We start from the raw sequence: 25834 nt of genomic DNA on the forward strand, positions 1-25834 counted from the left end.
TTAGAAGTTGTCTGCTAAATGACTTAAATGTAAATGTAAGTTCCTGTGATCATGGAGCCTCTGTTGTCACGGTGACATCACATTTCTGTGTTCCTGTTGCCCCCTGCGTCTTATTATGGGCTAAAGGTTTGTATGGCAATGCCACTGGTCTTCTCTCGTTGTGTGTACATATGTGTGTGTTATGCGCCACTACAACAGTGGTTCTATTGTGTGCATTGCCAGGGAGTGACTCACTGAGGCCTGTTGAATGAGATGAGCTGGATGGATGGGGGCAAAATTCCATTCACACGGCAGCTGCTGCCCCTGCCTGCAGCTCTGTGGATGAAATTCCTGTCTCTGTCTCTCTTTTGCGCTTCTCTTTCTATGGCTCCACTCTATTTCCCAGCTCTCTCTCGCTCCTTTCACTCCTTCTCTCTCCAACTGCCGTCTCTCGATATCCCATCATCATTTTTCCCTCTCCCAGTTCTCTCCCAGACCCCTTCACGCACTCTTTCTCTCCCTCCTCCTCTTCCTCTCTGGCACTGAGTCAAACCACTGTGTTATTGATGGTTGGCCTGTCTCATGTCCTACTGCCCAGGGTGGCTGACTCAGACAGACACACTGCTCTCCCAGATACCACCAGATGGGCCCTGGGCCCTACCTGGCCCCTCACCTGGCATATCCTCCTGTCCTGTATTAAAATTAGTTATAGTGAAATGGATAAGACCTCAAAGCTTTTGTTAGTTTAAAGCCAAGCCCTCATCTCCAATGAGACACCTGTTACAGCATCAGACTTGGCATCGGGGATGAGGATGGTTCGTTTTGATCTGAATGTATCTCAAGCTGATTGCAGGATCTGAGAGCCTCTCTCAAATAAACACTGCATCATCCAATATGTGAAATATCAGATTTTTTACTTTCAAGTTTAAGGTCGAGTGAAGATGGGATTATGTGGTTTTTCACGTACCGATGACTCACACCATCCTATGCACTTCAAATTAGATTTACACCACATGACCAAAAGTATGTGGACATCTGCTTGTCAAATATCTCATTCCAAAATCAAGGGCATTAATATGGAGTTGGTCCCCCTTTGCTGCTATAACAGCCACTATAACTATAACACGCTTCAGCGTGTAAAGTTCTGTGAGCTTGTGTGGCCTACCACTTCGCGGCTGAGCCGTTGTTGCTCCTAGACATGTCCACTTCACAATAACAGCACTTACAGTTGACTAGAGCAGCTCTAGCAGGGCAGAAATATGACTAACTGACTTTTTTTTATGACAGTGCCATGTTAAAAGTCAGTGAACTCTTCAGTAATGCCATTCTACCATATGGAGGTTGCACGGCTGTGTGCTCGATTTTATACACCTGTCAGCAACGGGTGTGGCTGAAATAGGCAAATTCACTAATATGAAGGGGTGTCTACATACTTTTGTATATATAGTACATTACCAGGGAGGAAACAGGACAGCTACTAGCATGTTGCCTTGTGAGAAAGACAGGAACATGGCTGTGAAGAACATGTCAGGGTCTCATCCTCCCCTCGAAGAAAAGAAAGACGAGGAGATGGAAGAGAGAAAGACTTTGATATTGCAAGAAAAATAAACACGCGCACAGACAGAGAGAAAGTCAGACTCGGACGGACAGACGAACAGACTGACAGTAGTAGTCTGCATAAATGATGGTCTGACTCCACTCCTCAGATTGCCTCATTGCAGAAGGGAGGAGAGAGCTTCCCTCTGACTAGCGACTCAGGAAAAGTGCTGGGGAAGGTAAGACTCACGCGCACGTTCACTGCATCGCACACAAACGCGTAATCAGTAGTTCTAAACATACAGTCTCTCCTCTCCCCTGTCTGTCTCTCTGTTTCTCCTCTCTCTCTCCATCCCTTTTCGTCCTCTTTCTTTCTAGGCCCTGCGTAGTTCTGACAGCAGTACCAAACCAGTGTATGTTTCAGTGGGCCACAAGATCAGCCTGGACACGGCCCTGCGCCTCACACACTCCTGCTGCCGCTACCGTGTTCCAGAGCCTATCAGACAGGTACACAAACACACAGTCAAACACAGAGTCAAACACATACACATATTCCCACACGCATACGAAAAGAGCCACTCAGTCACCAGATTAGAAGTCAGTCTAATCAATGAAAGCCAACTGAGAAAAACCCTGTCAAATGGCTGAGAGGAACAGAGCAAATCAAAATGGCTTGCTGGACACGGGACACCATGTCAAGTTAGCCTGTCTGCTAATGTTTCTCTTATAGAGAGGGGTAGAGGCCGCACTTTCCACAAATCCTGTTGTAGCATGGGCAGCGCCATTAAAGTTTATAATGGCAAAAAGAGGGTGGGCAGGCTCTCTTTTTAACTTGATGCTCATCTCCACCTGCAGTCTGTTAGTGTTATTCTGCATTCCTGCCACTAGACTGTGCTGTTCCCTTAGAGATAAGTGTGGTGGCATAACTCATCTGCCTTACACACTGGGCTGCTGTCAAAACCAGCCCTGCACTGCACCCAGTGCTCTCTCTCTCACACACACACATGCACAGAAACACGCTCACTCACTCACTTTCTCATTCTCTCTTTCTCACTCTCTACCCCCTCTCTGTGTCTTTTTCTCCACTGCAGTCCGTGTGTGCGCGTGCACACACACACACACACCTACACCTCTATTCTCAGTATATTGCCAGGAGAGCTGCAGCAGTAGTGTAGGCTTGGCTAACTCATCTCCTCCTGTGTGTGTGTTCATTTCATCAGTGAGTGTGCTAATGTGTTTAGTGGGTGCTGGGGGTTCATCCAATAACATTGGACCTGGACATCGCTGAGAGCAAGGGGACTGGCAGAGAGATCACCGCTCTGTTCTTTCTCTCTTCATATCTCTCTCTCTCCCTCTCTTCCACTCTCTCCCTCATCTCATTCCCCGCTTTATTTGGTTCATCTCTCTCTCTCCATCTATCTCCTCTCTCTCTCTACACTTCTCTCTCTCTACACCTCACTCTCTCTCCAGACGGTCGTCAACGTTGACCCTTGACAAGCCATATTGCTGCCAGCCAGCACTCAACCACGTACACACACACACACACACACACACAAACACACACTGATGATAGCACAGAGCCAGCAGCGACAGGTTGCCAAGTTTTCTCGTGCTGTGGAAACAACAATATGCTCCTGCTCCTCAGCGTTTAATTGCGGTTTACTATTGGGACGCAAACACAGGAACAGGTGGCGGAGGTTTGCCAAATAAGGGCACAGGCATCGTTTATGCATTCAGGAAGAGGGACAAATTGGAGCATGTACGTTAGTGAGGTGTTTTGGGGCACCGGAAGCAGGGATTTGGGTTGACAGGTTGGGTTAAGGACCTGGACATGTATACCGTTCATGTGAGATGGGTTGGGGATCATACTGTAGCAAAATAATTTGAACTAGGTTGCAGTGGGCACCTGTTCAGAATGTAAACTTAAACCCCTAGCCTCTTTTTCCATCCCTCTTCTCCTATCTTTCCCTGTCCTTTCCACTTCCCTTCTTTCATCTTCTCCCCTCTTTTCATTCCTCTCCTCTATTCTCCTGCCTTCCTCTCTTTCCTCTCCTCCTCCCCTCCTCACTGTACCTGTTCAACCCGAGAGAAAGAAAATCCCTCAGTCTGTCTGATCTCTACAGTTAAAAGAGCGAGAGCTTGAGATGAAAGAGAAAGACGACGTCGCGGGTTGGAGTCTGCAGTGAGGAGTTGATGGTGCAGAGGGCTGAAGGCAGAGTCAAGGCACTGCAGCGGAGTCTGTATGCACAGTGCGTTGTGTGCGGAGGAACGCGCGCTATTACACTAACGTGATGAGGCTCTCCATCTCACCCACTCACGCTCATGTACACTTTTAAACTCGCATAGACTCCCTCTACAAATACACTCATTCATATCAGTATTATGCGCAGTCACTTGCTCATACACTCAGTCACTCACACATATTCTTCTCGGTCGCTGAGGAAGCCTGAGACAGTGTAGCCCATTGAGGACATTCAACCTTTTCCATGAGTAAACACTCTTAGAGCCCTGAGAGAAAGATTGACAAGTGTGAGTCAATGACACACACACACACACACACACTCCCCTCTTCCTAGCCTTTCTTAATGAGGCCACAAACAAAGCTAATGGACAGTAGGAGTCCTTTTACCTAATGGCCTCCGCTCCATTCACACACTCCCAGTGGACCCTGTGTGTGTGTGTCGGCCTTGTGTGTGTATCTACGTCCACGTCCGCTTGGCTGGTAATGATCTCCGGACAGCAGAAATCCATACTGACAGGAAGACGCGATGTTGTTCATGGACAACAAGGTACCAATGCTAGAGCCATAACACCAGTCTACTCTACTGCTTTGGTCCCTTTCCTTTAGGGAGGAAAGACTAGGAGGGCTCACCAGTGAAGTTGATTACTGCAGCTCATGAACAGCACCAGCCTTGTGGTACTGACCATTGCCAATCAGTTAGGGCTAGTAGTAGTAATCAATTCAATTTGGTAAAGCTTTATTGTACCCAAAGGGGTGAATTGTTGACCAGACAAAGCACAATGATGTCAGTGTCACACAAAGTCCTGCAGACAGGGTAACAACTTTAAAAAGATAGACTGGTGAAAAACGCCTAAAACAAACAAATCCTTGCTTCTCTAGTGAAATAGTCGTTCTATTCGAAAGGCAATATTTTTTTATGTAAATCCTGCCTCTGCAGGATAAATGTCATGATTCTGGTAGGAGTCCACAACTACAGTAGGAGCACCGCTCTAGGTGGCCATTCTAGTTCTACCATAACTCCATGCCTACAGTTGAAATCGGAAGTTTACATACACTTAGATTGGAGTCATTGAAACGTGTTTTTCAACCACTCCACAAATATCTTGTTTAACACGAAGTATACACTAAGTTGACTGTGCCTATAAACAGCTTGGAAAATTCCAGAAAATTTTGTCATGGCTTTAGAAGTTTCTGATAAGATAACTGTCATCATTTGAGTCAATTGGAGGTGTACATGTGGATGTATTTCAATGCCTACCCTCAAACTCAGTGCCTTTTTGCTTGACATCATGGGAAAATCAAAAGAAATCAGCCAAGACTTCAAAAAAAAAAATTGTAGACCTCCACAAGTCTGGTTCATCCTTGGGAGCAATTTCCAAACACCTGAAGATACCACGTTCATCTGTACAAACAATACGCAAGTATAACACTATGGGACACTATGCAAATCAATCCCAGAACAACAGCAAAGGACCTTGTGAAGATGCTGGAGGAAACAGGTACAAAAGTATCTATATCCACAGTAAAACGAGTCCTATATCGACATAACCTGAAAGTTCACTCAGCAAGGAAGAAGCCACTGTTCCAAAACCACCATTAAAAAAGCCAGACTACAGTTTGCAACTGCACATGGGGACAATGATCATACTTTTTGGAGAAATGTTCTCTGTTCTGATGAAACAAAAATAGAACTGTTTGGTCGTAACGACCATTGTTATGTTTGGAGGAAAAAGGGGGGAACTTGCAAGCCAAAGAACACCATCCCAGCCGTGAAGCACATGTTGTGGGGGTGCTTTGCTGCAGGAGGGACGAGTGCACTTCACAAAATAGATGGCATCATGAGGTAGGAAAATTATGTGGATATATTGAAGCAACATCAAGACATCAGTCAGGAAGTTAAAGCTTGGTCGCAAATCGGTCTTCCAAATGGACAATGACCCCAATTATAATTCCAAAGTTGTGGCAAAATTGCTTAAGGACAACAAAGTCAATGTATTGGAGTGGCCATCACAAATCCCTGACCTCAATCCTATAGAAAATTTGTGAGCAGAACTGAAAAAGCGTGTACGAGCAAGGAGGCCTACAAACCTGACTCAGTTACACCAGCTGTCAGGAGGGATGGGCCAAATTTCACGCAACTTATTGTGGGAAGCTTGTAGAAGGCTACCTGAAACATTTGACCCAAGCTAAGCAATTTAAAGGCAATGCTACCAAATACTAATTGAGTGTATGTAAACTTCTGACCCACTGGGAATGTGATGAAAGAAATAAAAGCTGAAATAAATCATCCTCTCTACTATTATTCTGACATTTCACACTCTTAAAATAAAGTGGTGATCCTAACTGTCCTAAAACGACTTCCGACTTCAACTGTGTATCTGCTCTGCTCATCACACCTGCCCTGTAACATTGTGTTTCCCGCAGCCCTGAGAGCCCTGAGCTGAGGTACTCATCCATTACTCTGCTCTGCATCTGAATCAACAGGAAATGCTAAAGCACTGCTGCTCCCCAGCTGGTTGCCGTAACAAATGGATTTTCAATGTGAGCGATTCTTGGAGGTAGCGTCAGCGGTGGGCCGTGGTGGGTCTTTGTAGACAGAGGTAGGGATGCTGATGGTAGTTTTGTGTGCCGGTGTCCCCGCTGAGACTCTGGCTTCTGTGTTTGTTTAAAGGAAAGGCTTTAATCTGTGTTGTGTGTTTTGTGGGCGTCTCTCTATTCCTGCCGCAGCAGCTACACACACAGACTGCTTACAGAAACTCATGCCTATTGTGTCCCTCTCATTCCCTTTGTGTGTGTGTGTGTGTGTGGGGGGGGGGGGTGCATGCCTGTCACATTTCTCAACATCTGTCTGTCTCTCTCCGTTTCTCTCTCTCTTTCTCTCCCCCCTCCAATCTCTCGCTGTCCTTTCCTCACTCTCTCTCTCCCAACCCCCATCTCTCCCCTATCCTCTCCTTTGAATAATTCAACCCCACAGAGCTTTGTGTTTCTGTCTGTTGACACTGACACATTAACAACACCGACCCACTCAAAACAAACCCAAACACATTCAGGCTACTTCAGGCCTGGATTCAAACCCATATACATTGTCTACTGGAGACCTGAGTTCAAACACATGCAGTACTGCAGACATGGGTTCAAACCCAAATACATTCAGTCTACTGGTGACCTGGGTTCAAACTAGAGGTCGACCGATTATGATTTTTCAACACCGATACCGATTATTGGAGGGCCCAAAAAAAAAGCCGATACCGATTACTCTGCCGATTTAATTTATTTATTTATTTGTAATAATGACAATTACAACAATACTTAATACTTAATATAATACATCAATAAAAATTTGCCTCAAATAAATAATGAAACATGTTCAATTTGGTTTAAATAATGCAAAAACAAAGTGTTGGAGAAGTAAAAGTGTTGTTCCTTGCTCAGAACATGAGAACATATGAAAGCTGGTGGTTCCTTTTAACATGAGACTTCAATATTCCAAGGTAAGAGGTTTTAGGTTGTTAATATAGTATTTATAGGACTATTTCTCTATACCATTTATATTTCATATACCTTTGACTATTGGATGTTCTTATAGGCACTATAGTATTGCCAGTGTAACAGTATAGCTTCCGACCCTCTCCTTACCCCTACCTGGGCTCGAACCAGGAACACATCGACAACAGCCACACTCGAAGCAGTGTTACCCATCACTCCACAAAAGCCGCGGCCCTTGCAGAGCAAGGGGAACAACTACTCTTAAGTCTCAGAGCGAGTGAAACATTTGATAAACTATTAACGCACCCCGCTAACTAGCTAGCCATTTCACATCGGTTACACCAGCCATTGGGCTGATAGGCTTGAAGTCATAAACAGCGCGGTGCTTGCGAAGAGCTGCTGGCAAAACGCACGAAAGTGCTGTTTGAATGAATGCTTACGAGCCTGCTGCTGCCTACCATCGCTCAGTCAGACTGCTCATAGACTTAATTATAACATAACACACAGAAATACGAGCCTTTGGTCATTAATATGGTCGAATCCAGAAACTTAACTGACTTGCCTAGTTAAATAAAGGTATAAAACGAAGAAGAAAAATCGGCAAATTCGGCGCCCAAAAATACAGATTTCCGATTGTTATGAAAACTTGAAATCGGCCCTAATTAATCGGCCATTCCGATTAATCGGTCGACCTCTAGTTCAAACCCAAACACATGCAGACCTGGGTTCAAACCCAAACACATTCAGTCTACTGCAGACCTAGGTTCAAACACATTCAGTCTACTGCAGACCTGGGTTCAAACACTATTTGAAATCCCTCAAATACTTTGAGCGTTTGTTTGAAGCCTGCCTGGAGTGTCAGATGGGTGGGAATTATTTTCTTGGACTAACTATTCTATTGGTCCATTGACCCAGGCAAGCTCAATCAAGCCCAGTTTTGAAATGATTTCAAATAGTATTTGAACCCAGGTCTTGTATCCAGTACATTTGATCTCCTCTCCTCTATGGAAACAAATGACAACACACAATGCAGGAGAGAGGCTAGACACTGACTATGAGAAATTACACCGGCAGAATCATCACACTAACTTCTGTCCTCTTCCTGCTGTGTTATCATGGATGGGGATTGAGTGCGGCAAATGCATCTCACTTAAGGTGGTTAGTGTGCTTAGTGCATGCCATGTGTTCTACTGTCGCGGGTGATCAGGGTATATGGTAAGATTTCTTGAGAAAGGCTCGGAGATGTGACTCAAAATTTTGACTATTTGCTTGGGTGCATCATGCCCAAGTGCACCGTGTGTCCACCTACTGTCTTACAAAGATTTGAACTAGCCTACTACTCCACACAACTTGCATTTTATCTCTGAGCAAATATCACCAGTTATTAATATTTTGTTATATGTGTGAAATATTGCAGAAATAGTTCATATTCATAATATTGCAGAAAAAATAAGTTACTTTGAACGATTTCACTCTGCAAGTGTGCTTTCTTCCCGTCGGTGGAGGCGATACTACTGCAACATTAAACGGTGCTGCTCGTTGAAGCCCTCAGGTTTTCTAAATGTTAATCTATTTCTGTTTGACATTTTCAGCTTGAACCAGAAACCCAGTCCAGCTGGAGGAGTAAAGAGAGGGAGAGGGTTGGAGGGAGAGAGATGAAGAGAGGGATAGTGTAGCCAGACAAACTGCTGTAGGGCTGCAGGGGGAGAGCAAATGCCGTGCCTCAGGCCAGTGGAACGAGGCCAGGGCACAGAGTTAGAGAAAGAGAGTGAGTGTGTGCGTGTGTGTGCGTAAACATGTTTGCATGCATGTGAGTGCATGAAGGCATGCGTATGTACATGTTTGTGTGAAATGGCGCCAATGCCCCCTGCCAAGTGCCACAGCTGAGCTGTGACGGCTCAGTTGTCCACCTGTGCACCCACACCCTGCCAGTCCTGTTCCCAGTAAAAGAGCTCCATGGGTGACAACGGGAGACTGGTGGACAAAGCTTCAATCAGACCCCTTCATTTCTGTTGGCACTACCTTTTCTACCTTCTACTTCTCCTTCTGTCAACCACACGCCAATGCATCACCCACATCTTTCTCTCTCTCTCTCTTTTCTTTTGCTCCCTCCTTTCTCTCCCACTCCCATCCAAAGCAATGACAAATCAGCCGAGTGTTGTCTCTTGTGCTTCGCTGAGTGCTATGGGAAGTTGTGATAATGAGTAAGTTGGAACCCACCTGTTATTTATGCTTGCTCCGCGCCACGCCGACAGCTACTGGAGCAGACTCCAGATGTATCTAAGTTTAACACGGGTCTTTTATGGTGTTTTTGTGATGTGAAGTTTTTAAGGGTATTTTAAGATCTGCTGGAGTGCGTGTTCTTCCAGGATTGTGAGGTGTTTTGTGTGTGTGCGCACAGTGTCTGTCTATGTGCCAGCGTGTGTTTACACATGTTTTCATGCGGGTGCTGGGTAATTCAGGGGCTTCAGCTGCAAATGGAGTGACTCACGTCCTTGCTGATTGATAGACAGAGAAGAAAAATCCCCAGTGGAATTCACACTGACTGTTCTCATTAAAGTAACTGACACTAGGGCTTTACCAAGGCCACAAAGTCATTACCAAACACATTCTAAACCCCCTTTCATTCTAAATCCTCATATCTACCTTATACCATCCAGGACTTACAGCTAAGGCACAAACACACACAAACGCACACATATGCATAGAAACACATATACACACACACGCATAGAAATACACACACACACACACGCATAGAAACACATACACACACACATACGCATAGAAACACACACATACGCATAGAAACACATATACACACACACACACGCATAGAAACACATATACACACACGCATAGAAACACATACATACACACACACACGTATAGAAACACATACGCATAGAAACACACACATACGCATAGAAACACACACACACATACACTTACAGCTGAAGCACAACCACACACGCACAAACAAATCTCATACACACACAATTCACAACTCTTACTGAGTCACGTAGCAAGAACATAGGCAGGTTGGAAATCAAATAAACAGTTCTAGATTAGTTTTAAACAATTTGATGGATGAATGGTTGGCATTGTCATGTCGAGATGAAGCAAGTCTTTGTGATGGGTTCTTGTTGTTTTTTTGTTTCAGGCTGCTTTTATCCAATCCTATGCGGGGGAGGACAGGGGATCCTAAGTTGAGAAGTGTAGTGTCATAACTCAAACATTCACGGAGATCTTGCATTGTCAGTGAGATATTGCAGAATACGTAGGTGTGCAGTTTTATGACAATGGGAAGACAAGAAGCCTAATTGGTGGTGTTGACGGCAGCAGAAGTTAACCCCTCTGCTATCTTTTTGGGATTGCAGGCGGACATGCGCTCCAGAGAGTACCTCCGTGTCCACTTCCCAACCGCTGCAGACACCTGAGCATAGAGGAGATTGGTAGGTGTTTCAGCAGACAGTCACACAGAGGTAATGCACTCATTGCAGGCATTTGCTGTGGCTTACAAATACTAACACTTGTGCTGTCCCCACTACTGTGGAGGGAGATAAAGCACTGTCCCATTTCAAACAGATATATTGCTGGTATTGATGTGACTCTCTCTCTCCACTCTCTCTCACTCTCTTCCCCTTTCTCTCTCTCTCTCTTTCTCTCTGTCTCTCTCTCTGCACTCTGGATCTGTGCCAGGCTGCCAGCCCAGTGCTGAGCCCTTAATGTCCTTACAGAGGGTATTCCACGTACTAGTGTGATCCCAGGACAGCCTCTCTGCAGGGGAAGGTGTGGGAGGTGAGCCAGTGGAACCACCTGGGGTTGAGCAACGAAGGAGGGAGGAATGGAGGGAGGGAAGAAAAAGGGGTGTGGCAGTGGCTGTTTGTGCCGTTCAAGATTAGGGAGAGGATGTTGGTGCACAGGTTGGAGAGACAAATTTGAGTAATTAATGTGGCAGACAGTGACTAATTTAATACCACCGTGCACACTCTTGCCTGCATTTACCTGATAAGGGGTGTAATCATTAGTTCAAACAGTTTGCATCTTAAACAATAGTTTATTTTGGACAAATGTAGGTAGGTCCCTCCCCACTTCATTCCATTTGCATTCGTTTAAGAAACATTTTGCAACAGAATCGGTGGAATAAATACACCCTGATCACCCCCCCACACACTTCACTTTCATAGCAGCCACATACAGCATCATCACTTTGCTCATTGTATAATTCCTTCTCACATCTACTGTACACTCTCTCCTTCTCTCACCTTTTCCCTTCGCTTGTTGACTTCAGTGCACAACACAACAGCTGTTTGTGACCAGGCGCTAAAAAACCTCTTCAAGCCAAACCCCCATACCGCTAACCAAGACAGCCTACATCATTGTCACCATATTAACGTTATAGTTAACAAACTAGACGTGTTAATCAACTCACAATCCAATCCATGTGTACAATCACGTTGTACAGTGTGACCATGTGGTGCAAGGAAAACATCCTCTCCCTCAACGTGATCAAGACAAAGGAGATGATTGTGGACTACAGGAAAAAGAGGACCGAGCACGCCCCCATTCTCATCGGCGGGGCTGTAGTAGAGCAGGTTGAGAGCTTCAAGTTCCTTGGCGTCCACATCAACAACAAACTAACATGGTCCAAGCACACCAAGACAGTTGTGAAGAGGGCACGACAAAGCCTATTCCCCTCAGGAGACTGAAAAGATGTGGCATGGGTCCTCAGATCCTCAATAGATTTTACAGCTGTACCATCGAGAGCATCCTGACGGGTTGCATCACTGCCTGGTATGGCAACTGCTCGGCCTCCAACCGCAATGCACTACAGAGGGTAGTGCGTACGGCCCAGTACATCACCAGGGCCAAGCTTCCTGCCATCCAGGACCTCTATACCAGGCGGTGTCAGAGGAAGGCCCTAAAAATCGTCAGACTCCAGCCACCCTAGTCATAGACTGTTTTCTCTGCTACCGCACGGCAAGTGGTACCGGAGCGCCAAGTCTAGGTCCAAGAGGCTTCTTAACAGCTTCTACCCCCAAGCCATAAGACTCCTGAATAGCTAATCAAATGGCTACCCAGACTATTTGTAAGGCGCATATGACAAATACAATTTGATTTGATGTACAGCAAGTGGTTTAGCAGTTACACCGGTGAACCCCGGTGGCAATAAATAATCAAAACCGAAAGCTTACCTTGACTTTGGAAGAGTTGCATTGTTGGATAGTCTTAGCCAACTAGCTAACATAAATAGCATTCCACTGTTTGAGTCAGGATGTTGACTAGGCTAAATTAGCTGAGTAAAAGGTAAACTAAGAAGAAAGAAAATACAATAAAATATAGCAAGCACTACCTCTGCTGCTTCTCCTTAATTTTTTAACAAGATAATGTGTTCAAAACTGTTTAACTATTGTCTTTCTCTCTCTTTTAGTCAACGACTCACCCCATTTTATGCACTGCAGTAGTTTATGCTTTCAGTACTAGATTCATTCTCTGATCCTTTGATTGGATGGAGAAGATATTAGTTAGTACTGCCAGAGCTCTGATAGGTTGGAGGACGTCCTCCAGAAGTTGTCATTATTACTGTGCAAGTCTATGGAATGGGTTGAGAACCATGAGCCTCCTAGGTTTTGTATTGAAGTCAGTGTACCCAGCGGAGGATGGAAACTAGCTGTCCTCTGACTATGGTTCTAACATACAGAGTGCTGTTGAGGCTACTGTAGACCTTCATTGCATAACAGTATATTTTAATCAGTTATTTGGTGATGTGAATATATTTAGTATAGTTTTATCTAAAACTTGTTTTTTTATGAATGAAATTCACTGAGGAGGATGATCCTCCTCCTCAGTGAGGAGCCACTGGTGTGTGGTGAGAGCTCCTCGGATGGAGCGAGGGAGCGAGAGGGGAAAAAATAAGGACAGAAGGCTAAGGCAGCCTTAGATCCAGAGATCATCCTCTCAAACAACAGTCAGTGCCCCATCATCCCCTCCTTTTAGTGAGTCATCAAAGCTCCAGCGCTTCAAGAGTCATATTAGGATGCAAAGGATGTTCGCATACCCAGTTACAGTACAGTAAGCATGTGCGTGAGCACACACATACAGATGTGCATAGAGATGTGCACATCGAGAGGACATTTGCACACTCTTGCTTACTCTTACACGCATACATACACACACACACACACAGAGATGCATGCATCCACTGCACGGACCCATTTGAAATGCAGCCCATGTTCCAGCATTCCAAAGTTATCCCCGTTTGAACTCCCCCAGGACAGGAGCGATGCTCTCTCTCACCCATCGTCCTCTTTTGATCATTCTCTCAACAAAGGGGAAAGTGACAGGAAGGTTTTTGCAGAGTGAGCAAGGCTGCCCCTCTCAATCTCCAGGCTTTAACTCCCTTATCTCCCTTCCCCTTTAAAACCTCCCCTCACTCCCTTCCACTTAAAAAGCTCTTTGGATGAACTATGCAGGGCAGATATTCTAGCGATGCTGGTTCTGGTACTGTTCTAATGAGGGCTGGAGTGTGCTCTCAACCCCTCTAACTCTACAGTATGCTACTGTCGCTGACATGGTGGGTAACGGGAAAATGGGGAGGATGGTGCGTCATGAATCAGTAGTGGTTTCTAGTAGTGGCCATATGGCTAGGGTTTCTGTCTTCCTGTTACATTATTTGTCAGTGCCTGCATGAGCTGGCCTCTGTCTTGTTAAGTTTATCCCATGGGGGGGTAATCTTACTCTGCAAGTGCCAGTATATGCGCAGGCTTTTAAATACTTGGTACGATTGCCTAACCCCGCACTGTAGTCTTATAGAGTTTAGTCAAAGGATCATTGTGCTCGATTTATCTCAATAGGATCTCCAGGTTTGGATAAAAGCTCATTAAAGAAAATCGAAAATGGATACTTCTACGATTGCATTCCACTGCTCTACAGGTTTCTTCTAGTGGTTAGGCAGAGAATCGTTGTGCTCCCTTCTCATAACCAGTCTCCCTTGAAGTCCACAGTCTCTATCTCAATGGAATCCCATTACAGAAAATGGATATCTCTAGTGCTCCTCTGTTAGATACCCAGAGCCTATCATCCCCTGGACCACTGGGTAGAGCTGGAGTATCCCATTCCTCTGTTAGCCTCTGGACTGTGAGCCCACCTGTTGTCTCTCACAACCTTCCTCATAGCCCCCTGCAGGGCAAAGGGAATGAGCACCTCTCTCACTGACTCATGCTGGAGGGAGAGAAAGCTTGGCAGGAAAGCAATAGGAACCTGACAGAGAAAGAGGACGGGATGAAAGATGGATCAGCAGGGGAGGAGATGAAGTGATCTGAAGGGAGGAGAGGAACAACAGGAGTGGAGACGGGGATGAGGAGGCTGAGGAGCGAGGGAGAAATGGAGTACAGGAATTAATGCAGATTGAGAAGACCTCTTGTAGTGGTTTGAGGTGTGTGTGTGTGTGTGTGTGTGTGTGTGTGTGTGTGTGTGTGTGTGTGTGTGTGTGTGTGTGTGTGTGTGTGTGTGTGTGTGTGTGTGTGTGTGTGTGTGTGTGTGTGTGTGCATTCATACCTGAGTTTAGCTTTTTCATCTATTTAAACTTTTACGAACAAGGACCGTGAGTATTTTCTGATCATGTGACCATCCGAGGCGAAGAACACCTTTCTCTTGTATTTATCCTCATTGATCACCACGGTAACGTTACAGCTAGTCCCTCACAGACCTGTACAGCTCTTCCCTCCCAGGACTGATGGATGCTGCCCAATGCTGTAATTTCTTAACCAATCATTTCCCACTATCCTCCTCCATTACCCCACCCACCCCTCCATCCTAACCAATAACTGGGGACGCCAGGTAAAAATAAATTAAATTAATAGGAGTTGAAGTTTTCAATTAGGTTCATGCTGATATACACACTGATGCCCTTTCCCACTGATCTCCAAAATGTCAGGGAAATGTTGTGGAGATGAATAGACTCGTCAGGGAGGAGGACAACTAATTAATAAGAAAACTTCTTGGTGAAAGTAGGGATTCTTTTGGATTATTTAAAGGCCTGTGATTGTGATTTTCCTGTGTTTTATATATATTTCCACACTTTGAAGTTGGAATAACACTGTGAAATTGTGAAAATTATGATCATGCCCTTTTAGTGTAAGAGCTGTTTGAAAAGATCGGCAGAAATGTTTGCCTGTTTTGGTGGGATGGAGTGTTGGCCTGCCATGGTGACATCATCAGGTGGTAAACTTCTTAATAGACCAATAAGAAAGGGAGTTCCAAATCTCTCTGCCAATAACAGCTAATTTTCAGTTTCCCACTCAGACCACTCCCAGACAGTTCTAACAACATTTTGCTTTTTGCTAAGAAGCTATTTTTTTTTTTTTTATTGTTATCTAGAAAATGATTTGATATTGAGATACAAACTGCTGCATTGGACCTTTAATGATTAAACACCAGCATAATGTTATATAGGCTGACTTTGAATGTCCCCAGGGATTCAGATGCACAAATAAAATATTGTTCAGTGACAACAAACCTTTTAATTAGACAAGAAAAGTGCGTGCATGTGTGTGCAAGTGTAGCGGACTTGAGTCAGTCATGGCCATGTGATGGGTAGCCCTGCCTTCAACTTCAAAATCAGTGTCAGCCAGCAGGCCAAAAGGAAATGTCCAAAGGTCAAGACGTTAGCTTCTCCCGTGGGAGAACAGGGTTCAAATCCTGACAGTTACACAAATGTTATTGTGCTTGTTTGATAAGGGCAAAAGGTGAGTGTTCCTTTTGATGTTGAAGCTGAAGACATGATGAGGGAGTTTGATCTCAGAATAGGAATACCCTGAAGGATACTCTCATCCGCTCTCATTTCCTCTCTCTCTCATCCTTCTTTTGTTTATCCTGAATCTCTGTGTCTTTTTATCTTACCTGCTGTCCTCACTTACATTTCTCTAATATCTCTTTCTTTCTCTTGCCTTTAACTCCTCACCCCCCCCCCCCCCTTCTCTTTCCCACCCCTCCCTCTCTCTGAGGCCCAGTGAGTATAGAGTAGAGTAGCACAGTGTGCCAGAGGCAGCAGCAGGCATCTGGGCCTTTTCTGGCAGACAGAGAGAGAGTTGGCAGGATACCCGGCGCCTGCCTCCATGCCGCTCTTCCCCCAACATGCACTGGGACTGCGCAATCAAAGACACAAAAAGAGAGAGATGGGGAGGGAGGGAGACTTGTCCATCTTTCCAACTATCCATCTCTTGCCTTTTTCTACTGCTACTCTGTCATCCATTTCCATCCGTATAGACAGGCGAAACACAGTGAATAAAAAGAGAGGGAGGGAGATGAGCATTTTGTACCGCAACCTGGAGAGGCGGGGAATCAGGGATGAGGGATGGGTGGGGGGTGTAAGGGGAGAGAAGCCGATGCCAGGCAAATCAGCGGGAGGAGACCCCCCAATCTAGTATCTACCTGTCTGTTTGATGCGGCAGAGTGGATCCTCAATCGTTTCATCAAGCTTCGCCTCAGGAATGAAAAACCCTGTCATTCCTTCTTTTCCCTTCCTCCTTCTTTCCCCCAGAACACCACCGCACTGCGCGAAACTCAATCGTTGATAAATCGTTGCCACCTGCCTCCTTTCTCACAACCCGTCCCACGATAACCAGAACAATTGCTGAGCCCCCAGGAATGAGAGATGGATAGAGAGAGAGTGGAGGAATGTAAGAGAAGAGGAGTGGCAGGTAGTCTAGCAGTTAAAGAGCGTTGGGCCAGTAACCGAAGGACACTGGTTTGAATCCCTGAGACAACTAGGTGAAAAATCCGTCTGTGCCCTTGAGCAAGGCACTTAACCCTAATTGCTCCTGTAAATCGCTCTGTATAAGAGCGTCTGCTAAATGACTAAAATGTAAATGTAAGGCGTGGGAAAGTAAGGAGAGACAAGCGTAGAGAAAAAGTGTTTTTGAACAGATGGGAAGGGGAACTGAGGGAATCGGTGTGTGCAAAGGAAGTATAGAAGTGAGAGGGAAATAAAAGAAAAGACAAAATGTTGCACTCCTCTGAATTGTTGACAATAGCTGATTTTTGTATCAGTTCAAGGTCAACACACTCACACACAAAACACAGAAAGCCAATGGCACTGAGCAAGAAAAAGTTTACTCAGCAAGTGTAAAATAATCGTGACACCCCACAGCTTGTGTGTTCACTCTTCACACTAAAAGTTATCAAGGACTCCAACAGATGTTTCCAACACAACTCAATGCAGCCCAATAGGCATCTACTTGAATTTGGGTTTTTAAAAAAGAACTTGTTTAAATCTCACAAATGATTTTCCCAGATTGGGGTTGCTTTTCTTCATGTTGAGAGTTAGTGAATGTCCATTGTGGCCTGGCTGGTGTAGAGGTATTGCCACGGTCTCCTGCACACAAGTCTACGGTGTCGGCATGCGTTCCAATTCAGCCTATTGTCCTTTGACACGACCTCCCTCTGTCTTTCCCCACTGTTATCCTCTCCAATGATGTACAGTGCCTTGCAGTAGTATTAATCCCCTTGGTGTTCTTCCTATTTTGTTGCATTACAACCTGTAATTGAAATAGATTTTATTTGGATTTCATGTGATGGACAAACACAAAATATTCGAAGTGAAATTATTTTTTTTTTAAATGTAACTGAAAAGTGGTGCGTGCATATGTATTCTCCCACTTTACTATGAAGCCCCTAAATAAGATCTGGTGCAATCAATTACCTTCAGAAGTCACATAATTAGATTGCACACAGATGGATTTTATTTAACTAAGTGTCACATATACACATATGTTCTGAAAGGCCCCAGAGTCTGCAACACCACTAAGCAAGGGGCACCACCAAGCAACCTGCACCATGAAGACCAAGGAGCTCTCCAAACAGGTCATGGACAAAGTTGTGGAGAAGTACAGATTAAGGTTGAGTTATAAAAAAATCCTGAAACTGAAAGAAAAAGAAAATTAAATGAATATGGCACCACAACAAACCTGCCAAGAGAGGGCCGCTCACCAAAACTCACAGACCAGGCAAGGAGGGCATTAATTATAGAGGTAACAAAGAGACCAAAGATAACCCCGAAGGAGCTGCAAAGCTCCACAGCAGAGATTGGGGTATCTGTCCTTAGGACCACTTAAAGCCATACACTCCACAGAGCTGGGCTTTACAGAAGAGTGGCCAGAAAAAAGCCATTGCTTAAAGAAAAAAATAAGCAAACACATTTGGTGTTCGCCAAAAGGCATGTGGGAGACTCCCCAAACATATGGAAGAAGGTACTCTGGTCAGATAAGACTAAAATTTATTTTTTGGGCCATCAAGGAAAACGCTATGTCTGGCTCAAGCCCAGCACCTCTCATCACCCCGAGAAGACCATCCCCGCAGTGAAGCATGGTGGTGGCAGCATCTTGCTGTGGGGATGTTTTTCATCGGCAGGGACTGGAAAACTGGTTAGAATTGAAGGAATGATGGATGGTGCTAAATACAGGGAAATTCTTAAGGGAAACCTGTTTCAGTCTTCCAGAGATTTGAGACTGGGACAGAGGTTCACCTTCCAGCAGGACAATGACCCTAAGCCTACTGCTAAAGCAACCCTCGAGTGGTTTAAGAGGAAACATTTAAATGTCTTGGAATGGCCTAGTCAAAGCCCAGACCTCAATCCAATTGAGAAACTGTGGTATGACTTAAAGATTGCTGTACAACAGCAGAACCCTCCAACTTGAAGGAGCTGCAGCAGTTTTGCCTTGAAGAATGGGCAAATCCCAGTGGCTAGATGTGCCAAGCTTATAGAGACATACCCCAAGAGATTTGCTGCTATATTTGCTGCAAAAGGTGGCTCTACAAAGTATTGACTTTGGGGAGGGGTGTATAGTTATGCACGCTAAAGTTTTCTGTTTTTTTTGTCTTATTTCTTGTTTTGCATCTTCAAAGTGGTAGGCATGTTGTGTAAATCAAATGATACAACCCCCCCCCCAAAATATATTTTAATTCCAGGTTGTAAGGCAACAAAATTGGAAAAATTCCTAGGGGGTGAATACTTTTGCAAGCCACTGTACCTTTTAGGAGTTGACATTTCCTTCTGGTTCTGTTCATTACAGAGGAGAGAGGAAGAGGCACCTTGGGTCAGAAGCCAGAGAAGGTCAGCCATAGTTCAGAGTTGGCAAAAGTTCCTGTAGGTTTTCACCCAAAAGGAGAAAATCAAGATTCCAGAAGTTCGAACAGAGTTTTATACGCAGCAGTTTGCAGCTGAACTTTCATGCCCTACTGTTCATCTAAAATAAAACAACAGTCAACAGTTCTGATCAGCAGTCCAGAGAGCTGTTATTGATAGATGCCTTGGCAGAGATGAGCTGACACAGGTGAACATCTGAGATGGATGGCCTTATTTGTCTTTTAAGAAAACCGACTTTACCTCCTCCCTTGACTTTACTCTCTGCCTCTGTTCGGGTGCGAAGTGCCAACGCCTGCCTCTGCCTCCCCTGCCTCTCCTTCCACTGCGAGCACAAATACCCATACCTTGCTCTAAAATGGAAAATCAATGGTGCTTCTATGGGCAAATCAATACAGACCGATCTGTTGCAATAAGGACGAATCAGCCTTGAGATGGGAGAGGAGATGCATCATGGGATGCGTTTTTAGATTTTACATTAGACTGAGAGGAACTGACTGTGAGGTCCAGTCATTCCTTTTGATTTCAGTCACTTCGTCTCTTCAGTAAGCTACAGTGCAGGTTTAGTTACTGTATTGGCTCAGCTTGTTCTACCATTAGCGATTATGCTACCATACGGTATGCCTCAGTGTTAGCGATGATGCTACTATACAGTCGGCCTCAGTGTTAGCGATGATGCTACCATACAGTATTGCTCAGTGTTAGTGATTATGCTACCATGCAGTGTGCCTCTGTGTTAGCGATGATGCTAACACAGTGTGCCAAATCAAAATCAGTGTGCCAAATCAAAATCAAATCAAATTTTATTTGTCACATACACATGGTTAGCAGCTGTTAATGTGAGTGGAGCGAAATGCTTGTGCTTCAAGTTCCGACAATGCAGTAATAACCAACGAGTAATCCAGCTAACAATTCCAAAACTACTACCTTATACACACAAGTGTAAAGGGATAAAGAATAAGTACATAAAGACATATGAATGAGTGATGGTACAGAGCGGCATAGGCAAGATGCAGTAGATGGTATCGAGTACAGTATATGCATATGAGATGAGTATGTAAACAAAGTGGCATAGTTTAAAGTGACTCGTGATACATGTATTACATAAAGATGCAGTAGATGATATAGAGTACAGTATATATGTATACATATGAGTATATACGTATACATACATTCCCATCAATTTCCATTATTAAAGTGGCTGGAGTTGAGTCAGTGTGTTGGCAGCAGCCACTCAATGTTAGTGGTGGCTGTTTAACAGTCTGATGGCCTTGAGATAGAAGCTGTTTTTCAGTCTCTCGGTCCCAGCTTTGATGCACCTGTACTGACCTCGCCTTCTGGATGATAGCGGGGTGAAAAGGCAGTGGCTCGGGTGGTTGTTGTCCTTGATGATCTCTATGGCCTTCCTGTGACATCAGGTGGTGTAGGTGTCCTGGAGGGCAGGTAGTTTGCCCACGGTGATGCGTTGTGCAGACCTCACTACCCTCTGGAGAGCCTTGCGGTTGTGGGCGGAGCAGTTGCCGTACCAGGCGGTGATACAGCCCGACAGGATGCTCTCGATTGTGCATCTGTAGAAGTTTGTGAGTGCTTTTGGTGACAAGCTGAATTTCTTCAGCCTCCTGAGGTTGAAGAGGCGCTGCTGCGCCTTCTTCACGATGCTGTCTGTGTGGGTGGACCAATTCAGTTTGTCTGTGATGTGTACGCCGAGGAACTTAACTTACTACCCTCTCCACTACTGTTCCATCGATGTGGATAGGAGGGTGTTCCCTCTGCTGTTTCCTGAAGTCCACAATCATCTCCTTAGTTTTGTTGACGTTGAGTGTGAGGTTATTTTCCTGACACCACACTCCGAGGGCCCTCACCTCCTCCCTGTAGGCCGTCTCGTCGTTGTTGGTAATCAAGCCTACCACTGTTGTGTCGTCCGCAAACTTGATGATTGAGTTGGAGGCGTGCGTGGCCACGCAGTCGTGGGTGAACACAGAGTACAGGAGAGGGCTCAGAACGCACCCTTGTGGGGCCCCAGTGTTGAGGATCAGCGGGGTGGAGATGTTGTTACCTACCCTCACCACCTGGGGGCGGCCCGTCAGGAAGTCCAGTACCCAGTTGCACAGGGCGGGTTCGAGACCCAGGGTCTCGAGCTTGATGTCGAGTTTGGAGGGTACTATGGTGTTAAATGCTGAGCTGTAGTGATGAACAGCATTCTCACATAAGTATTCCTCTTGTCCAGATGGGTTAGGGCAGTGTGCAGTGTGGTTGAGATTGCATCGTCTGTGGACCTATTTGGGCGGTAAGCAAATTGGAGTGGGTCTAGGGTGTCAGACTGGGATAGGGATCGATTGAATATTTCCGTAAACACACCAGCCAGCTGGTCTGCGCATGCTCTGAGGGCGCGGCTGGGGATGCCGTCTTGGCCTGCAGCCTTGCGAGGGTTAACACGTTTAAATGTTTTACTCACCTCGGCTGCAGTGAAGGAGAGTCCGCATGTTTTCGTTGCGGACTGTGTCAGTGGCACTGTATTGTCCTCAAAGCGGGCAAAAAAGTTATTTAGTCTGCCTGGGAGCAAGGCACCTGGTCCGTGACTGGGCTGGATTTCTTTTTGTAATCCGTGATTGACTGTAGACCCTGCTACATACCTTTTGTGTCTGAGCCGTTGAATTGCGATTCTACTTTGTCTCTATACTGACGCTTAGCTTGTTTGATTGCCTTGCGGAGGGAATAGCTACACTGTTTGTATTCGGTCATGTTTCCGGTCACCTTGCCCTGATTAAAAGCAGTGGTTTGCGCTTTCAGTTTCACGGGAATGCTGCCGTCAATCCACGGTTTCTGGTTTGGGAATGTTTTAATCGTTGCTATGGGAACGACATCTTCAACGCACGTTCTAATGAACTCGCTCACCGAATCAGAGTATTCGTCAATGTTTATGTCTGACGCAATACGAAACATATCCCAGTCCACGTGATGGAAGCAGTCTTGGAGCGTGGAATCAGATTGGTCGGCCCAGCGTTGAACAGACCTCAGCGTGGGAGCTTCTTGTTTTAGCTTCTGTCTGTTGGCAGGAAGCAACAAAATGGAGTCGTGGTCAGCTTTTCCGAAAGGAGGGCGGGGGAGGGCCTTATATGCATCGCAGAAGTTAGAATAGCAATGATCCAAGGTTTTACCAGACCTGGTTGCGCAATCGATATGCTGATACAATTTAGGGAGTCTTGTTTTCAGATTAGCCTTGTTAAAATCCCCAGCTACAATGAATGCAGCCTCAGGATATATGGATTCCAGTTTGCAAAGAGTCAAATAAAGTTCGTTCAGAGCCATCGATGTGTCTGCTTGGGGGGGAATATATACGACTGTGATTATAATCGAAGAGAATTCCCTTGGTATATTAATGCGGTCGACATTTGATTGTGAGGAATTCTAAATCGGGTGAACAGAAGGACTTGAGTTCCTGTATGTGGTTGTGACCACACCACGTCTCGTTAACCATGTTCCTAGGAACGCGAAGTGAGGCGGCCATCTCTGTCGGCGCCGGAAGTAATAGTGATGTGTTAGCGATGATGCTACCATGCAGTGTGCCTCAGTATTAGCGATGATGCTACTACCGTACAGTGGGCCTCAGTGTTAGCGATTATGCTACCATACAGTATGATTCCGAATTAGCTGTGTTGTCTCTTCTTCTTTAGTGTTGAACCCTCGTTTGAAACATTCTACTCCATAAAGACACAACAAAACCACGTTCCAAAACAAATTGCAGCTCATCCTTTTCCTGTCTATCGCCAACTCCTACGGGTGCCAGTGTCGCTCCGAATATCGGCACACGTTCCATTAGCATCTCTCGGGCCTTCCTTCCGTCGTCACAGTTTACACTTTCAGATACAAATCCGTTTTGCTTGCTGATTTGGGGATTAGAGAGATTTAAATGCTGAGTTGTATCTACTAACTAGCCGTTGAGGATATGTAGCCATTTAGGGTAGTGAACTCTGAGCTACCAGTAGTGACTGCCCGTCTTCATTGCCATCAGTATTTACTGGCAGAGTGTGTGCTGTACGCGTGTGTGCCTGCGTACGAGAGAGTGTTTGTCCATGGATATGAATGATTGAGCCAGTGTGTGTGCGGGGAGGCTGTTAATCAGACTTCCCTGACAACAGATGAATATGGATGTGCCTTGAGAGAGCATCAAATAGTCATTTACACCCTGGCGCTTTACAGTGCCTCGCCACAACCAACCAACCAGAACATCACTCGCAGCTATTATCACAAACACACACAGAAACAGATACCCAAAGGTACGCACTGCACACACACGTTCGTAAATCCACTCGCATGCTTATGCATCCACCGGCTATACGCATCAACTGGCGTGCAACCCCACAGGAAATCACGAGTGCGGACAGTCAGTCATAAAAATCAACGCGATGATCTGCTCACTCTCCTGGTCTCACTCCCCTTGTATGGTGTTGAGTCAGAGGTGTTCGACACCATCCACTGAACTGATGCTGTGAAGAGACAGAGATATCAGTAGGTAGATGACCTCCTCAACCGTGTGCCGTGCCAAATGGTGAGTTACAATCTACTATGATCATGTGTGTGTGCCTTTGCTTCTGTATTCGTGTGTGTGCGTTTTTGACTACACCTGCTTACACTAACTCTATGATTCACGGTGCCGGTAACACTCTCTCCCTCCCTCCACCCCTCCTCCGCCCACTGTGAGCCCATCCCTCAGTCTGGCCCAATGGCCATGAGCCTCCATAGAAACACAACCACAATATCTCCTCCCAAACTCATTTACTACAAATAATGGTGGTGAATCTGTGAGCTAAATCATAGTGAATCAGATCTGTTTGGATAGACTGATAGGTTAATCTATGGGGTACCACTGGATCCCTCGTAATGTGTGCCCACAGACTCGCTTGTAATGTATTAGTGTGTGTATGTCAATGTGAATGTGTGTTGTGGCTAGCCATTGAAGTCTGTGTTTAGTGCAGTGGGATTCATTGTATCTTTGTTTCTTTTTTCTCTCTACCTTTCTTTCTTCCCCTCTCTCTCTCTCTCACGCACTCTATCTCTCTCTCTCTTCCCCTCTCACTCTCTCTCGCCCTCCCCTCTCTCTCTCTTTCTCTCTCTCTTTCTCTCTCTCTCTCTCTCTCTCTCTCTCTCTCTCTCTCTCTCTCTCTTCCCCTCTCACTCTCTCTCTCTCTTCCCCTCTCACTCTCTCTCTTCCCCTCTCTCTCTCTCTCTCTCTCTTCACTCTGTCACTCTTCCCCTCTGTCACTCTTTCCCTCTCTATAATTTTATTACACTCTCCCTCTCTCCTGCTGCTGTAATGTAATATGATGCCCTCCAGGGTCACAGAGCCCAGCACTTTCATGTCAGACAGGCCGCTTCAAACGGCCGCACTGAGCAGAGCTCTCCTTCTCTCTCTTGCACATAGATTTTCTTTATCTCTCTCTGCCCTTTTGTTCCTGCCCTCCTGCCTAGCTCTCTTTCACTCGTCTTTCTGTCCCTGCTGTCTTTCTCCTCCTCCCGACGCTTTCAACCCTTCTCACTATCCCTCTCTCTCTCTGTTTTCCCCCTCTCTCTCTCTCTCTCTCCCTCTCTCTCTCTGTTTTTCCTCTCTCTCCTCCATGTCTCTCTCTTTTTCCCTCTCTCTCCCCCTCTCTCTTTTTTTCTCTCTCTCTCTATTTTCCCTCTCTCTCGGTCTCGTACTCCGTTCACCTTGAACAACTTCATAAGCATCATTCTGAGTGAACAACGCTAAAGCTAAACTCAAACGCATCAAGCACTAGAGCTGAACACCTTAACTCCGCTTGTCCCTGTTCAGTGTTATGCATCTAGCATCTCCTCGCTACCCTTGCAACGATAAAAGGACATTAACACACACACACACACCCACCCACGCTCTCACACACAGATTCACACTCAGTGAGAGAGCGTGGTCCCACGGGGACAGCTGGAGGAGGGTGTGTGTGGAGAGCGTGGCAGTACTGTAGTCCGGGGCCGGATGCAGAGAGCCCAGTTGTTCTTGTCACACCGCCACCTCTTCATCAATCATGTCACAGTTAGCGTCGCACAGCGTCAGACCAGTCCCAGGGCGCACACACACACACACACATAATGATTATTATATACACACACACACACAAATGTTACGCACACACACAGTACACACAGAGTATACACACAGAAGCGAAGCTGTAAACGGCATACCACCGTATTCACAACACCCGCACAAACACACCACTTCTAGCTATTTTGATGACACTTAGGTGTGCACCCCATTTCCCCTGAGCACTTATTATATTACAATGCGTATCTAGTTGTATGAATGATCATTTACCTTGGTCGTGATCAGTCCAGCGAGTTGTTATTGAGCTCAAGTGTTTATTACAGGGACAGCAGGAGAAATGAGGGCATAGCTTGTTCAATATATTTACTGGGAAAACATGTACGGTGAA

General features: G+C 45.5%; 1 protein-coding gene across 8 annotated transcripts in view; it reads left to right on the forward strand.

Moving 5' to 3' along the window:
* Window positions 1-25834, forward strand: part of LOC135522861 (endonuclease V-like) — a 49665-nt gene that overhangs the window by 18889 nt on the left and 4942 nt on the right. Inside the window, exons 6-9 of one of the 8 annotated variants that reach the window (XR_010452734.1) lie at window positions 1686-1754; window positions 1894-2022; window positions 10407-10527; window positions 10624-10698. Coding sequence is in view for 5 of the 8 variants with exons in the window: in XM_064949501.1 (XP_064805573.1) it covers window positions 1686-1754; window positions 1894-2022; window positions 6242-6319 (276 nt within the window). In the remaining 3 variants the exon portion in view is untranslated. Of the gene's footprint in view, window positions 1-1685; window positions 1755-1893; window positions 2023-6241; window positions 6358-10406; window positions 10528-10623; window positions 10729-10945; window positions 11045-25834 lie in introns of those variants that run through there. The other 7 variants (XR_010452735.1, XR_010452733.1, XM_064949501.1 and 4 more) reach the window with 7 other exon arrangements.

Source organism: Oncorhynchus masou, chromosome 4 (genome assembly GCF_036934945.1).
Source record: "Oncorhynchus masou masou isolate Uvic2021 chromosome 4, UVic_Omas_1.1, whole genome shotgun sequence".
Classification (NCBI taxonomy): domain Eukaryota; kingdom Metazoa; phylum Chordata; class Actinopteri; order Salmoniformes; family Salmonidae; genus Oncorhynchus; species Oncorhynchus masou.